Here is a 15,766-nt window from a genome sequence, read left to right as displayed (position 1 = left end):
AATTTCTTAATATTATCTCGACACCGGTACTCCTTTAATACTAGATTTAGATCTCTGTTAACAAAAAGAAACTTCAGTCCACCAGCGCTATCTGGTGTTGTTGCTCATATGCGGAGAACGGGCAAAGTTCTAATAATCAGAAATATGAGCTTTAAATGGCCTCCCCTGCTTGGAAGTTCCCTGCTCTACTCAGCCCGTAACTGATAATTAAGATATGTTTTTCAAGAAACCCCTCATTTAAATGTGCCAACATCTTCCAGAGAGCATCACGTATGTGAAGGTCTAATAAAATGTTTTTAAAAGCATATAACATGTAAAATTAAAGAAAAAAACAGCTATATATTATGCACCTTGTCTTTTTTTTACAATTAATTTACCCACTAAATCTGAAATGTAAGTACCGACTTCAAACAAAACGCAGGACACAGTTGCAAGAAGTCTTCAACAGTTGCAATAACATAGTTCAAAATGAACATTACCCGATGTAAACCTTGATGCAGAAAGTCATTTGCCGCCTGGCTAACACCTCCCATTTGTTGTGGCACTTGGACAGAGTCCAAATAATCACACCCAAGAACCAGCTGCGAGAAGTTATACCACAAATGCTAGAGGGCACCGGGCAGTGATGTCGGCAAATTCTAATCAAGCTTTTTGGATACGAGTCACAACAACGATGATAAAGACCACAACAGACAGCATGAAGGAAGACCTAACTGCTTCGTTGAAAAGATCCGGTTTCTCATCCTTCTCTTGTGAATGAAAGAGGTCACCGACCAGCTTCGTGATCTTGTGAATAAATTCCATTATTTTAGATATGGCGCTACCCGAGATCCGCCTCAGGATTCCAGGGGCAACATCGGGGTGTTCATCTGAGCTCTGTGTTTCATAGTTTCCAACTATATCCAACAGCAGACAATATCAATAAGGAAAACAAATAACTTGGAAAAAAAAAGGAAGCAAAGGACAGCCGAAAAATTTACACACACAAGAGACCATGGAGTTAGAGTCTGAAAATTTGACTTTTCATGAATATTAAGTATTTCAACTTCATCTATAGTTAAACTGTTAAAGCACCTACATAAGCAATATTTATAGTAACCATGGTTATTAAGAACATTTGCAAGAGAAGATTTAACTGACCCGAGATTTTGTGCTTGGAAACGCTATGCTGCAGTTGATTTATCACTAGTCCTTGATATATCATGGATCCAACATTTAGTCTAAACAATTTTATGCTCCTAGAAAATTTAACAAATGCTCGAGTCAAATTTCTGGAAACACCAGAGGTGCAGAGATCTGCAATCAAGAATCATGTTAAACCCATGAGGTTATATTTCCCCCTTCTTTTTACTACTACTTTTTTTTTTCCTTTGAGAGAAGAATTAGTGTCTGGAGAGGAACCGTTCAGGAATATAAGACCTAGGTAGGCGGGGAAGGATCTGCAGTTCCTCAGCAGTGGAAATGAAAAAGCCCTACCAGAAAAATCAGACATCACAATCTTTATATGCATTCATCTATTCCATTTATATGCATTCATCTATTTCACTAAGCATTAGTTTGGATGGTCGGAAATATTGCCATCTAAGCAAGTGTCCGAATCTGCTAAGCATTGACATGTATCTTCGGCCCCCATTTATTTCTTAGTCCTAGGCCGGTAGGCTGGGTTGGGTGGGGATGAGGATGGGATGACCCTAAGCTTTCTGCATAGCTACTGGCGAACTTCCTTCTGAACTTGGTCAAAGTACAAGTAACTATAGTGCTGACATCAATAATTACAAGGTCCGCTGGAAGCCTAGCATTCTATCTTGAGGCTTGCAATTTACGAAATAACTTCACTAGACCAAATATACTACATGAAGAAAGAGCAAATTGGAGGAAGGTTGGCAAAAATTTCACAAAAGGAAAAAAGATTCGTTGAAAAAAAAATCAAAAATTAGTGACAACATAGGAAGAATGGTTGTTACCAACTTCCACCTTCATTTGACCTGAAAAGAATTTGGTGGCAAACTTGGACGGAATTTGGGCCAAATGTCAGAAGTTGCTAATTGTTGTTGTCTGCCGCCTCTGCAAGACTAGAGCATACTGACAGTTTTTGTAGTAAGGGTAGCTAAGCATGCGAAAGATTTTAAATGAAGTTCGCTTGGATGGAAGGACTAAGAGAGAGAAAGAGAGAGAGAGAGAGAGAGAGAGAGGGGGGCAACTTTTGCTAGTGGCACTCCCTAGCCTTGTTGACTTTAAAAATCTCAGCTACACCTTGGCCCACATCAAATTAGTTCTTAGTGGGTCCCTGGTGGGAATGATCAAAGGTATCCCCCATTTATTATAACTCTTGAAAGATATATAACAGCTTGGAAAAGTTGGGGCATAATGGTTTGGTTAAAATCATCATTGTACTTAGAACAGATCATGTCACCAGATTGGCCCTCAAACATGAGAATTAGTGAACTGTCCCAATAGAGATCCAAGATTGCTTTTGTTTCTTATCTATAACTACACCTAGACAAGTCTGCTGCAATAATGATAGGTTCCTCCTCAGCACAAAACAGGATGGGGCACACTAGTACTTTAGTAATTGGGCAGGCGAACAAGAAATCGCTAATCTATAGATGAATTTTGAGGACTGGACATGTAGATTTACTAATCTAATGGAAAATAAGTGCTTGCAAGATGCTACAGTGGAGTTATCAGACAAGAAGCTTTACTAAGCTGCCAAGTCTCCCATTTATTATCAAAATAAAATGAAACCGTGTTTTTCAGTAACAAAAGAAAGGGAAAAGATAAAATTGTTGGAAATCAAACCCAAGCAATCATCAAAAGGAAAATTAAGATGGCACTTATTTGAAATAAAAAGATGAAATATTACAATTGAAGGAGTGCACCGAGCTTCTTTGCTAGCAAAACTGAACAAAACAATAGCCCAAATTTATGAATTTCAAACTGTGGCAAAGAGACAAACTATTTCAGTAAGGTAGTGGATTAGGATAGGACATATATTGACGCAATCAATGAAATCATTGGGATACAATTCTTGGTCAAGAGTGATATTAAAAAGAGTAGATTTAACTTCAACAAAAAAAAGAAAGAAAGAAAGAATAGAACAGTAAGAATGAGACCACAGACCTGGTCTTTGAGATTTTCACTTGGATCGTGCCACATCATCTACTCTAGAGGATACTGACTGGGAAGCAGTCTGATGTCGCGGGTGCTGGAGGTTGAGGGATTTAATGACTTTTTCAAAGAGACCTGGCTATTTTTGAAAAATGATTAATTCATTCTGACAGTAAACAGGGAGTCGAGCAGCATAAGTTTGCTGTTGCTAATGCAACCTCTTAACACTCCTGATTAATAGAATGGTGTGAAGATGACTAAAACGTTTAGCCTGTTAGCTTCAAAACTTGGTAAGATTGTTTTAAAGTCCATTCTTTTTGAATTAAAGAAGATTCACTTGTCCTGTATTTTCTTGCCTTCCAAGATACCCATCCTCACAAAGGGCTGCTGGCAATATGATATCAAAAACTGGATGATAAATCATGATACATAAATGGAAAGCTTGACAGATCAGCCACAATCTACATGCGCTGGTTTTAACACATGGCCAAAGAAACATTTTGATTGTCTTAACTAGTTTTGATGATTGGCTAAGACAATTCCTCTTACCTCCATCACTGCCATCCTTCATGCCAACGTTGCCATCCTTCTACGGGCCAATGCACTTGGCTAGATATAGGTGTCCAAATTTGTAGGATTTTCCTACACTCTAATGACTGTGATATGGTGGTAAGCTTCTTCAACGAGTGGGAGGAGAGTAGAGGCGGTAGCTAGAGGTGGATGATGACTGACATAAGCAAGGTTTTAAGTAATAATTTCAGTACTTATGCCAGTACCCAACCAGCATAGAATATTTTTTTGTAATAAAACTCGATATGAGGAATGTACCGGGCTCAACTCCCCATCAGTATAGAATGATATGTCCAATGTGTATTTCCGATGTAGTCCAGTACACAAAACAATGATCCTAAGATCACATAAATCTCACAACCATCCGTTCGCTCATAAATCTTATATCAAACCACCTATGACATTGGGGCATGGTCACCAAAATTAGAATGTCATCATTCTTTCCAGCAGAAGAATGGTGTAAGAGAGAGAGGAGAGGGGATATCATCATCATCAACCAAAAAAATTGCCACCACTTCTTGCCATTGCTACTACTTGTTAAACTTTGCTATTTGCACACCACTTTAGCTTGCACCACCACAGCTTACCACCTTTTCTCAATACCTACTGTTACTCTAATACCCACACTACCAAAACAGAGAGAAAAGGAAAATAAAAAATAAGATTACATGAACAACAACAATAGCGATAACAGCTTTGACAAGGAGGAAAGTAAAAGCCACCACGGGTGTCAAAGTAGGAGATGGGAGAAAGGAGAAAATGATAGAACGAAGGTGGAACACAGAAAATAGTTAATTTCAACTTTTATACCTTTTGTTAAAATTGTTTCTCTTTTGGAGACCAAAACAACTATAAAGAAGAAAGAAAAGATCTAGACAAGTCTCAGATGACTTTCTAGCTATGGCCTACGAACAACATCCAATAGAAAGGTGGATGACAACAGGAAAGTAGACATAATGGGCATGGCGTAGCTACAAATATTCTTCCCATCTTCAAGAAAGCAAGAACACTAGCAAGAAACCCAGTTCAAGTGTGTAAAGTTCCCTCTAAAAGATTGTCCTTGGGCTCTAATTTTCCTGTTTAACAAAATAAAATTCCTTAAAAAGGGGATAGATAATATTCCAGAAATAATATGAATTTGAATTTGCAAATGAGAAGCCAGGGCCACTACACTAAGAAAAAACTAGGCTCCCTCCCAATGCTGCATTAGGACTTTCAAAATTTTTTCTTTTATTTTGTTGGGGGGGTGGGATTGGAAGTGATCACACAATGGGATCCTTTGGCCGTTGATTTTAAATAACCTCATACTTATGTTAATGCAATGCTCCGTACTCTGTTCTAACTATATAATGAATAGACACTTATCCTTTGAAACCTCCATGCATCGTTCCAATTTAGCATTCAACCTCAACCCATCAAATCAAATAACATTATATCTTGCAAATATTGTGCATCATACTGCCTCTTAAATATCGGCAACATCTGATGATATGAGACAAGTACACAGAGATATGAGCATAGATACTATGCTCAATATAGCCTGTGGCAATCAGATGACACAGGACTTACCTCAACCTCTTCAATGGTTTTCATTGTTCCATCTTACATTTCCTTCCCATTTTAATACATGACAAACAGCTTTCTTTCATTATGTTCACCAACCCAACTCTTTTGGTATTTAATTATATGCTTTCTCTAACTCATGAGGATGTTCAATTCTCCCACATCACTCTGCCAAGTACAAAAGTAGCCTCCACTACTAAGATTCCTTGTTCTTTAATATTTTGTTATTTCCTTAAGTTTTGCTCCATCACTGTCTCCCATATCTTCACCATATGGTTTATAAGTTGATGATTACTTGCCTTAGAAATTGTTCATAAGTTTAGTTCTAGGATAATCAACTTCTTCCTGAAAATGGGCACCATGATACTCATAAAGATCATTGGCATTTTCCTTGCTTGCAAACTGTCACCAAATAGGTTTATTGATCAAATAAACCTAGCTTTGTTTTCCCATGATTTTCAGACCACAAACTTTAAGTCTTTTACGAATTATTTCACATACCAATTAGTAGATTTACAGTGTGATTAATCAATTTTAACAAATAGATTACTTACATACAGTTCTTATATCTACTATATACATGCATCATACACATATCCACACACACGCACACTCGCACACTCGCACACACACTAGAGTATGGGATGCAATGCACATATTTTTTTTATGGAAAATGAGACTTATCTAAATAAATAAGAAATTCTGGATGGACTTGAACCTTCAATCATGTGGTTGAAAACCACAATCTCTAGGCAACTTGGCTACCTGGCATTAACAGGATGGGCAAAACACAGGGTGCGAAACATGGATTGAAGGCGGGATGAGAAAGGCAAGTAGGGAAACTAGGATGATTACATGCACCGCACGCAAGGGCACACTAGGGGAGTTGGCATTCTATAGTAGATACATACATGCATATGTAATTCTCTTGAATCAAGAGAAGACTAAAGATGTTTCACCTCTTCACACAACAGTACAAAATGAAAGCCAAGTATATATCGCTGCTATTGAAAAAACACAAGATATTTAGTTCCCGTAGGCATACATTTTTTAACAATAAAGTAAAATCTAGATTAAAATTTATATCCAGAACATAAGAAGCAATATTTCAGAACAAGAAGAATCAGCAAATAATGCACATCATCAGTTTCTTTGGCACAGATTTTGATCAAACTGAAAAGAAGGCATGGATGTTGATCAAACAGAGAAGAAGGGTTTTGCAGTAATCAAGAATTTAAGATGAATCAAAACCCACAATAACTACTGTCACTACATGAGTTTTCATCTACAGGATTAGAGAAAAAGACAAGATTACAACTTTCAACATCAATTCCAATCTGACAAGTTAAGGCAAATTAATAACACTCATTTAGTAGAAAGGCTATTTGCACAAACCTTCAGGGAAAGATTTCTTGAGTTCTTGTACTACCTCATTCTTCATAACTGCATCCCAGACAGCTTTGTCTGATGACAGTGAAACAACCATCCTCTGCATATAGGGGAAAAAGTGTTTATAGACTAAATAAAACTATTTCACATATGGTCACATGGATCAAATGTCAGCAATAATTCCTAAATGAGTTGTGCATTTCACTTATGAAGAATGCTAGCTTTTCAATTCATGTTGGTCGAAGCGCCACATGCCATACAACCTTGATTTAATATCTTACTAAATATCATAATAAACAATGAAGCAACATCATAAAACCTAGCATTACAAAAATTCATCACTAATTAGCCCTGAATATCCAACGTGGGACAAGGTATGATGGTGACAATTTTCATCTTCAATTAACATCAGCGACTAGAACATACAATGACACTAATGAAGTAATCCTCCTTCCCCTCAAGTAATTGCTCTTCTCTTCTATACAACCAATATGTTCTCTAGAATTGTAGAAAGCAATTTCATATCTTCTACCTTCTAATTCAACTTTCTCCTCAGGTAACTGTCTCACACTTTACCAACAAAACATTCATTTCTATCTCAACCTTTACCAATAAGCTATTCATTTTCAACATCTGAGACATAAGTTTTGATTTGTTTAACCTTGAAGAATTAAAATTGTTAGACTGCTTGCAATCAAGGCTCACCAAACTGATACGGGAGGTTGTACAGATTGGTTCGGCACGAGACAGGTCTGTACCGTACCATTCTAGGGTGTACTGAAACAGGAAGAGCCAGAGAGAGAAGGGGAGAAGGAGAAGGAGAGAGAGGAAAAGAGAAATAGAGTCGAAGAGAGGGAGAGGGAGAAGGAGAAAGGCAGGGAGAGAGAGAGGGAGGCCGAGAGCAAGAGGGCTTGAAAGCCCTCATTGTCTTCATTGGAAGAGGGGAGCGGGAGAGAGAGGGAGGGAGAGGAAAGAAGAGGGAGGGCCGAGGAAAACCCTAACTTAACACGAGAGAGAGAAAGAGAGGAGGGGGAGGGAAATTTTAATCCTAACGCGACCGAGAAAGAGGGGACTTACCAAAAATCATTGAATGCAAGCGGCCATATCGAGGTCGCTTTCATAGGCAAATGCAAGCGCACAGACCAGGAGAGGAGTTAGGCGAACTAGCCCCATCTTGATTTGAGAGGCTGAACCGTGCCAGTCCCGACTGGTCCAGTTCGGCACGATTCAGCGAACCATGCTTACAATCTTAACTGGCAATCTAATCCAGGTTCATTCTTTTGTTTTCTTAGAAAGTTGTGAAAAATGTAATGAAAGAATTAGAGAAGAGAGTGTAAAAATGCAAAAAGGACAGAAAACAGTAGTGAGCATGTGTGATTTGCAAAATCCCTTTAGCATAAGCAGAGACTTATACCAACCAGCAAGTCATAGCCCCCCAGTCATACAGAATACTGCATAACAATAAGATTAATACACACAGCCTCCCACTACCAGCCCTCAACTCATCATTAGGCATCTTTATGGCTCTGTTGCATTGAGGACAACCCTAATTCATGAAAATGATAAGCTGCTTCTCAAACTAGTAAGTTTTTTATGCAACAAAAAAACCACAATCTTAAATCCATTAATAGTGCAGCTTCTAAATTTGGAAGGGAACATAAAACCTATATTTGAAGATTCAAATTCCACTACATGAAATCAAGAAGGTTTTGCAAGTAGATAGTACCTCCTCTTGCACAGGATTATGCCGCAAGGAAACCGAAGTCAGTTCAATAACATTCTTTTCCCATTTAACTAAACAGCCATCCTATCCACCCCTTGATAAAACTTTGACATAAAAATAAATTCTATTGACTAAGAGATGAAGGGGAATTGAGGAAGAAATCCAAAGGAATCTGGTTTTGTTTTCAAATAACTAGATAGTGGACAACAACTAGTATAAACAATTACAAGAAAAAAGAGGGCCGTATCACAAACATAGACTAGAAAGAAGACAAATAAGAACATGCAAAAAATAAGAAAAGGAGAAATTAATCGGACATCAAAAAAGAAGATAAATTCTAAACAGTAAAGAATAAATGATAGAAATTAGGCATCCACTGTCACCTGAATAGATGGATTTATCTGGAGTAAACGAAATGCATCAAAAACTTTCTCACGTTCTTTAGACTGAAAACTATTTGAGCTATAAAGGTTCCAAGCAGGTTCAATCCAATCAGATTCTGAATCAGTTGAAGATTCAATTGAGGAAGCTTTCTGTGGTGTTGCTGAAATTATCTCTTTATCAACAGCAACCTGATCCAGATAAGAAGGATGTCCATCTTCTGTTGTCCGAGAAAATGTGGCAGGCACGAATATCCTGCAAGTTTAAAGGAAATAAAAAATCCCTCACATTAGTGAACCAGGAATTCCAAATGCTCGTGCTTAAACCAAAAACTTTACCTGCAAACCTGCTATTCAGTTATTACTTGTTACCAGCGTATGCCGAACCGGCCGGTACGGGCCGGTACAAACCGGTCCGGCCAACTACCGGTACGCTGGAGCTGTGGAAACCGGTACAGGCCGGTTCCGTGCCGGAGACGAAGAAGACGCAGAGAAAAAGAGATAGCGCGGGGAAGAGAGGAAGGGAGCCCACCTTCGGCCGCCATCGGAGAGCCGCGGAGGGGCGTCGGAATTTGGGGATTTTTAAGTGAAGTTGGCAACCGATTTGCCGACTTCACTTAAAATCCCTAAATTAAAAAACACGGCCTCCGCAGCGCCCCCGCGGGTTCCCCCATCCCCCGCCGGGCTCCACCGCCCCCCACCGACCTCCGACGCCCCTCTGCGGCTCTCCGATAGCGGCCGAAGGTAGGCTCCCTCCCTCTCTTCCCCGCGATCTCTCTGGTTCTCCTCTTCTTCCCCGGTTCCGGCAGAGAAGAGCTTCCCGGTTCGTACCGCCCGGAGCACGGTACGAACCGGCCCGTACCGGTCCGATAGGCAACCGGTACGCCTACCGGACCCGGTACGGCGGACCTTGCTTGTTACACTTATGAGTCAAGTAATATTATCGCATGCTAAAGAGGTGTGAAAGTCTAAGTGGTCATTTCACAATTTATCAGTGCTTTAAAGAATACTTATATTATGGGGGAAAAAGGGAGATAAAAGTTTCACAACTCAGAGGGTACTGCTGCATCTAAGAGATTACCACTTATTCAATCTTTCCCTCAAGCTAGTCATGTAGGTGACAGCACTGTTATTATCAATCATCTCAATGTATACCTATGTCCTGCATGCAGTTACTTCCTAAGTTGTTATATTCCTACATTAGCATTACTTTTATCACAAATCTGGAAGGCATTCTAATTGGAAAGTACTTAGAGGAAGCAACAGAAGAAAGAACTTTGTCAAACTAGTTATTGGGGGAGAAACCAGTTAACTGCCATAATCATGGATCTAAAATGCAACATAAATTGAAATTCTTCCAACTAACAAAGTATGGAAGAAAAATTAAGATCATATAATGGGATGCATCCAACAGAAAAAAAATCTTGAATGCATGTTTCTATTATATCTTTAATGAGCTTGGAGAAAATAAATAACAACAACAACAACAACAATCTTCCAAAGAAGATGGAAGAGATGAAAAGTCATAGAGTAACTGGAAAATTGACCTCCAAATAAATTGCATAATTCTATAAAATCCTGCACTAAATATCTTTACATAAATACACCATAATTAAAATGGTCAGGCTTCGCAAACTTTAGAATAACTTCAAATTTGTCCATACCAATGCTGAATCAAAGGATACCGCATTCTAAATAAACCAAACATTTCAGATTTGTAATGATATTTAAATACAAGGTCCCTTGATATGATAGATGTTGTCAACCCTGTTCAGAGAAGCATTGCATGATCTGTATGATACAAGTTCTGCTTCTAGTAAATGCACACTGACTATCAAATTTTTAGAGCCTTTGGATTTATGTACCCCCCCTATAGTGGTTTTGAGCCCTATAGGATGATGATACATCGCCAGCACGGAGAACTAGTGGTTCTCACCATAATTATACTTACTATCAGAATGGAACCTTATTATCATCTATGTCTCTCACAAGGCCCATTTCATTAAGAAGCACATTTGCTCGGGTGTGATCGAGCCCAAATCTGATGTGTCCGCAAACATAAAGGACTCACTCCCACCTTAAATGCGTTAGTTGACTCTCAACACCATGAAGACCCAGCATGACTCTGTGGAAAATACTGAAAACTTTTCTACACCTAAAAAATTTCCTCCGAAGTTCATGTATGTAGGTCATAAATCATTGCCCAAAACTTTTCCCCGTCAAAATGGACCCCACTACAGAGTGTAACTCTAAAGACTCCACAAGAGGATCAGCATATTTTCATGACTAGTAGCTGCCGAACTGACGACCATAACTTGTCTTGGCTACAATTTCATCCGGTCCAAAACAACATCAGCCAATCGGGAGGCCATGTGCCTACTTATATTATGGTGGGATGTTGGGTCCCATCTACAACCCTCCCCAAGTTAATCATTGAAGGAACTAAAATAGTTTGCATCATGCATGACCAATTTGTCAGGATGCGAAGCCCCTGTATACTGATCTCATTTCATCAAACATAATGGCCAACCTTCTAACCATTCAACTCGTCAATCGTCACCTATCAACGCTGAACGACTCATGAAGCAGGATGGGCCATCACATAAAAATCCACTTAACTGTACTCGTACACCTTTTCTTTGACAAAAAGACTACCAAGCAGTAACCAAACTTACATCATTCCAAAGTCCAACCCATCTAAACCATCAATACTTTTTTTTTTTCTACAAAAATGATCATAATAAACGCTATTAAGAAAACAATACAATTACCTGAACAAAATACTACAAAATAACAAAACACATCTAAGAAATCAAAGCACGAACACCACGAGAAGGTCAAATCTTTCCTAAAACTATCAGTACCTAACGTGATGCAGACAGCAAAAAGTCGCGTATTGGCAAAATTCAAGAATAACCTTTTAAGATATAAAATTGAAGCAAGAAGAAAAAGATATCGAAGATGGGGATTAGCTATTTAAGAAGAGCTTACTGCTGGAGGGTGGAGACTGCGTCCTCAACCTCCTCCTTGGATGGGGCCCTCCCCAAGACGAACCGCTCCGACAACCCCAACTTACCCAACTCCTCCTCTTCCTCCACTTCCACCTCCTCCTCCCCCACCGCCTCCCACTCCTCCCCGTCCCCGAAACACGAACAAGAACTCCACCCAGCAACCAGCCCCGACGCGGCCGGAAAGGTCGGCGACGACGTCGGCGAGGACGCCCCGGACGACGCCACGCACACAATCCTCGCCGGCTTCCCCGGCCTCCCCACGCCCCCCGCCGCGATCGCCTCCTTCACCCCTCCCACCCCCGCTCCCACCGCCCTCCCCACCGCCCTCAGCATGCTCCCTCCCCCCATCCCCGACGACCTCCTCATCCCCCTCCCTCTCCCTCTCCCTCTCTCTCTCTCTCTCTATTCCCCTTATCTCTATCTCTTGTTCTCTTTTTGCTGGGACGTGGACAGGGTGACGGCGAGGGCTTTTGTACGGTTCTTGGGGATTTGTTTGGATTTGCGGGGGAAGCTTCGCACGGAGTGATGCCCACGGCGCACCGCTCGATGAAACGATCCAAGCGCGGTAACCGGGAAAGATACCGCCCTGTGGATCGAGCGGTGGAGAGATGTGCTTTCCTTCTTTCTTTAAAAAGGAGGGTAAGGAATAAAAAGAACAATGGAGAAAGGGTGTCAAGAAGCACGAAGCGGGAGGCGTCGGGACTCCCTCGACACATGTAACGGAAAGAGTGTACTTTGGTCCTTTCTTCGAGATTATTTCATTAAACTTCAGTACATGAAAGGGTGCACGCATAAAGTTACCGGTATCCTGTCAACGGTACAGCTCGTTCTTAAATTATTGCAACAAATTTGGGTGATTAGAGTCATGCAGGATATAATTGTTCTCAATTATGTGAGGGGTCTTATTAGAAAAGTTGAGTGAATAATGTTTTCTTGAGCACATGATATGAGACCTCGGATGCTGGTACATGGGACAGTCTTTGGAAGTATGCTTGCAGATATTGAATGGAGATGCAGGTGAGAGTATGATATATATGTTTACAATAATGTGATCATTACAATAATCTCGTTTACTTTTATAGGAATTAATGCTTTTTTTAAAAAAATATATATTGAGATCCCTTCGAACAGGTTCTATAGTTTATTATTATTATTATTATTAATGTTATATTAAGCTCAAATCATCTGTTATCTAGATAACAGTAGCCGAAATTTTGATTATATTTAAATTTTATCACGTATTCAATTTAAATTTTTGTTGTAAAAAACTTTATCATAAATACAAGACATGAGCTCTTTTAAGATGATTGGATGAACATATTCAAAATTTTGTGATCTTTTGAAATATTAGAAATGGATTGGTAATCAGCATATATTTGGTTGCTCAGAACACTTTTAAAAATTAATTTTTAAAAATTTGAATAATCCAATTGCTTGAATAGAAGATTCAGGCAATTTTTTTTTCTCCTTTTGCAATCAAGCATAGCACAGAGCAATGTAGCAATAGGTTTTCAATTTTGACTAATTTTTTCTTTGGAAAAGAATTCTCTTTTTTCTTTTCTTTTTTGCAGTTTTTCAAACACCAAAGCATATCTTTAATCACTTTCATTTTGTCCAAGTGATTTGAAATTGAAATATTTGAGTCTTACTCCCCTTGCATTTAGTCTCTGTTTTCTAAGATATAATTGATTCTTCTTAATTTTGCTACATGGCAAGAGAAATATAGAGACATTTTAGAACATGAGATAAGTTTTAGATAAATGTATTTTTGGAATCGGAAATTCTCAATATTAAAACTTGTCGCTTAGAATTTGCATGTACAATTTTGGTTGGTATGTATTCTACGAGTTATCTCAATCAAAGATTGAACCATGCAAATACTTATGGTACTATATGAATATTTAGAGTACACTTTTTCCTTGAATGACAATATGAGGCCATAAGTACTTTGTAGTTTTATCTCAATGCATAATATGTGATTGCTTTAAGATAAAAACAACTCGTGTGATGGTTGGTTGGATGATACAAGATACAATTTGACTACACGAATATAGTAGAGAAGAAATGCATTAAAATATATTGTAAAGATACATCATTATCTTATTAAAAAAAAAAAAAAAACTCATTTGCAATTGATCGTTGAATCTAGACTAGCAACATTGACATATTCGGATAAGGATTGAACAACTTAGGATCGATTTTTTTTTTTGTCGGAGGGAGGGAGGGGGAGGGAGGATGACCTATCATCATTATAATTACCTAGATCTTAATATAAAGAACAAAATGTTTCTTTTATAAAGTTATCTTCATGTTTATTGAACAGATTTCATAAAATATTACTACCGTTGAGGATATCAATAGTTTAGTTCCTACAAATTTATTTGTTATACCAACCTCCATTATTATAAAAATAGAGAAAGGGGAGGAGATCCACTGTATAATTACTCAAATTCCAAAATAGAGAAAGTAAATTTGCTCATATAAATTTGTTGAACAAAATATATAAATATTATTGTTGTAAGGTTTTTTAGAGTCATCACTACCATATCTAATCTCAACAACGTTCATTAGGGTATAGTTGTTGTTGAGAAGGGTTGACCCAGTTATTACCTCCTCCAAACAAATCAAATCTCCCACATCCAGGGCATTTGGTATGGGATGATCATTCTAAAATCAAGAATAATGTAAAGAAAGATGATGAGATTATCATGTTTGGTTGTACCATAATGATTCTAAATAGCAATAGTCCCAAATCATCTCTACTCCTAAATAGCACTACTACCACCATCACTAGCAAAGAGCTTATCGCCCTCATCCATGGCCGTGCCCCGTCTTCGATTACATTGCCACCATCCTAGCCCCCATCGTTAGCGTCATCCGCTATCTCCTCGTCGGATATGGACATTGGACGTAAGGCCGATTTCACCCTTATCCTCATCCTCGAGCAGCTGGGCTGGGAAGACGAGAAAGGAGGCGAGAAACAGCGGACGAAGTTCTCTCTCTCAAAGAAAACGGAGGAGGTGGAGATTTTTTTTCTTATTTTTTATAAATTATTATTGTTGTTGTTATATTATTATTATTTGGTCCTTCCATCTGAATCCGTTGGTACGTTCGTTTCCTGCTTTGAGAGCAGCACGGAGAAGTGTTGTTATATATTAATCCGATTCCTATCGGGATTTTTGGACGCAAGAGTGCAGCAAGGAGGATTCCTTGCCATATATATTCGAAAACGGTGGCCCATATAAGAGCATGGAGAAGTATTATTATTTATCCGATTCCCACTGGGATTTTGGGACGTAAGAGTGCAGCCCGGTTTCCTTGCCAAAGTGGAAATCCAGCAGCGCACAAGAATATATAGAGGGTAGATTCAAGAAAATCCTCACAAAATACGAAGCTAAAACACGTAAACAAAGCTCCCTCGCTACTCTATCCCGGTTGCGATCCTGTTCATGACTCCTTGCCTCGGGTAAACAGTTTCCATGGTGAGGTTTGGAGATCTCCATCTCGATTTCTACGGCAATAAATTCTGTCTGAGCAACGAGAGAGATGTCACGGGCAACATCCGCCTCCATGTCTTTGGAACAAGGGGCCGAGCCTCCATCCAAGAAGCCCGAGCACAGTTTGCTTTTCGAGTAACCGAGAGACGCCAATGGCTGCAGCAGCTTGAGCTTTTCGTCGTTGAAGATGGTGAGATCGATAACCAGATCTTCAACAAAGCCTTCTCTCATCCATTCACATCTTTTATGCACTCGGAATCCTCAAGGAGTACCGTGTGTTATATGATGTCGCAATTGGATGGTGTCGGAGATTTAGATTATGTTGATGTTGAGTTGTGGAATCATGCTATCGACCACTTCTCTACCGTGGCAGCTTTGATGGCTGCTGGAAAGCGCAATCTGAGATCCCTCTTCGATAGACATGAACCAGGCGAGTCCGAATCCCTTTCTATTTTGTCAGTATGAAATATATATTTTATAGGGGAAACTAATCACCAGTTGGACCGGAGTATAAGGAATAGTCCC

The 15,766-nt window shown here is 39.2% G+C and overlaps 1 protein-coding gene across 3 annotated transcripts; it reads right to left on the bottom strand.

Annotated features, from left to right (window-relative positions):
- Positions 1 to 319: 319 nt before the first annotated feature.
- Positions 320 to 12,110, bottom strand: LOC113463161 (uncharacterized). 3 transcript variants are annotated; one of them, XM_088718684.2, is made up of 5 exons: positions 11,725 to 12,110; positions 8,737 to 8,989; positions 6,637 to 6,730; positions 3,121 to 3,243; positions 765 to 896 (listed from the first exon to the last, which is right to left on the bottom strand). In XM_088718684.2, exons 1-4 carry the CDS (start codon positions 12,108 to 12,110, stop codon positions 3,137 to 3,139), a joined length of 840 nt encoding a protein of 279 aa, XP_088574810.2. In that variant the 3' UTR covers positions 765 to 896; positions 3,121 to 3,136. The 3 variants fall into 3 exon arrangements, with proteins under 3 accessions (XP_026663011.4, XP_088574810.2, XP_088574811.2); XM_088718685.2 differs by lacking the exon at positions 765 to 896 and adding an exon at positions 1,141 to 1,238; XM_026807210.4 differs by lacking the exon at positions 3,121 to 3,243 and having other exon boundaries at positions 320 to 896.
- Positions 12,111 to 15,766: the final 3,656 nt, after the last annotated feature.

This window comes from Phoenix dactylifera, chromosome 3, assembly GCF_051530095.1.
Source record: "Phoenix dactylifera cultivar Ajwa chromosome 3, Ajwa_hap1_PhDact_Kaust_v1.1, whole genome shotgun sequence".
In the NCBI taxonomy this organism is placed as follows: domain Eukaryota; kingdom Viridiplantae; phylum Streptophyta; class Magnoliopsida; order Arecales; family Arecaceae; genus Phoenix; species Phoenix dactylifera.
This window is presented reverse-complemented; position numbering and strand designations above follow the sequence as displayed.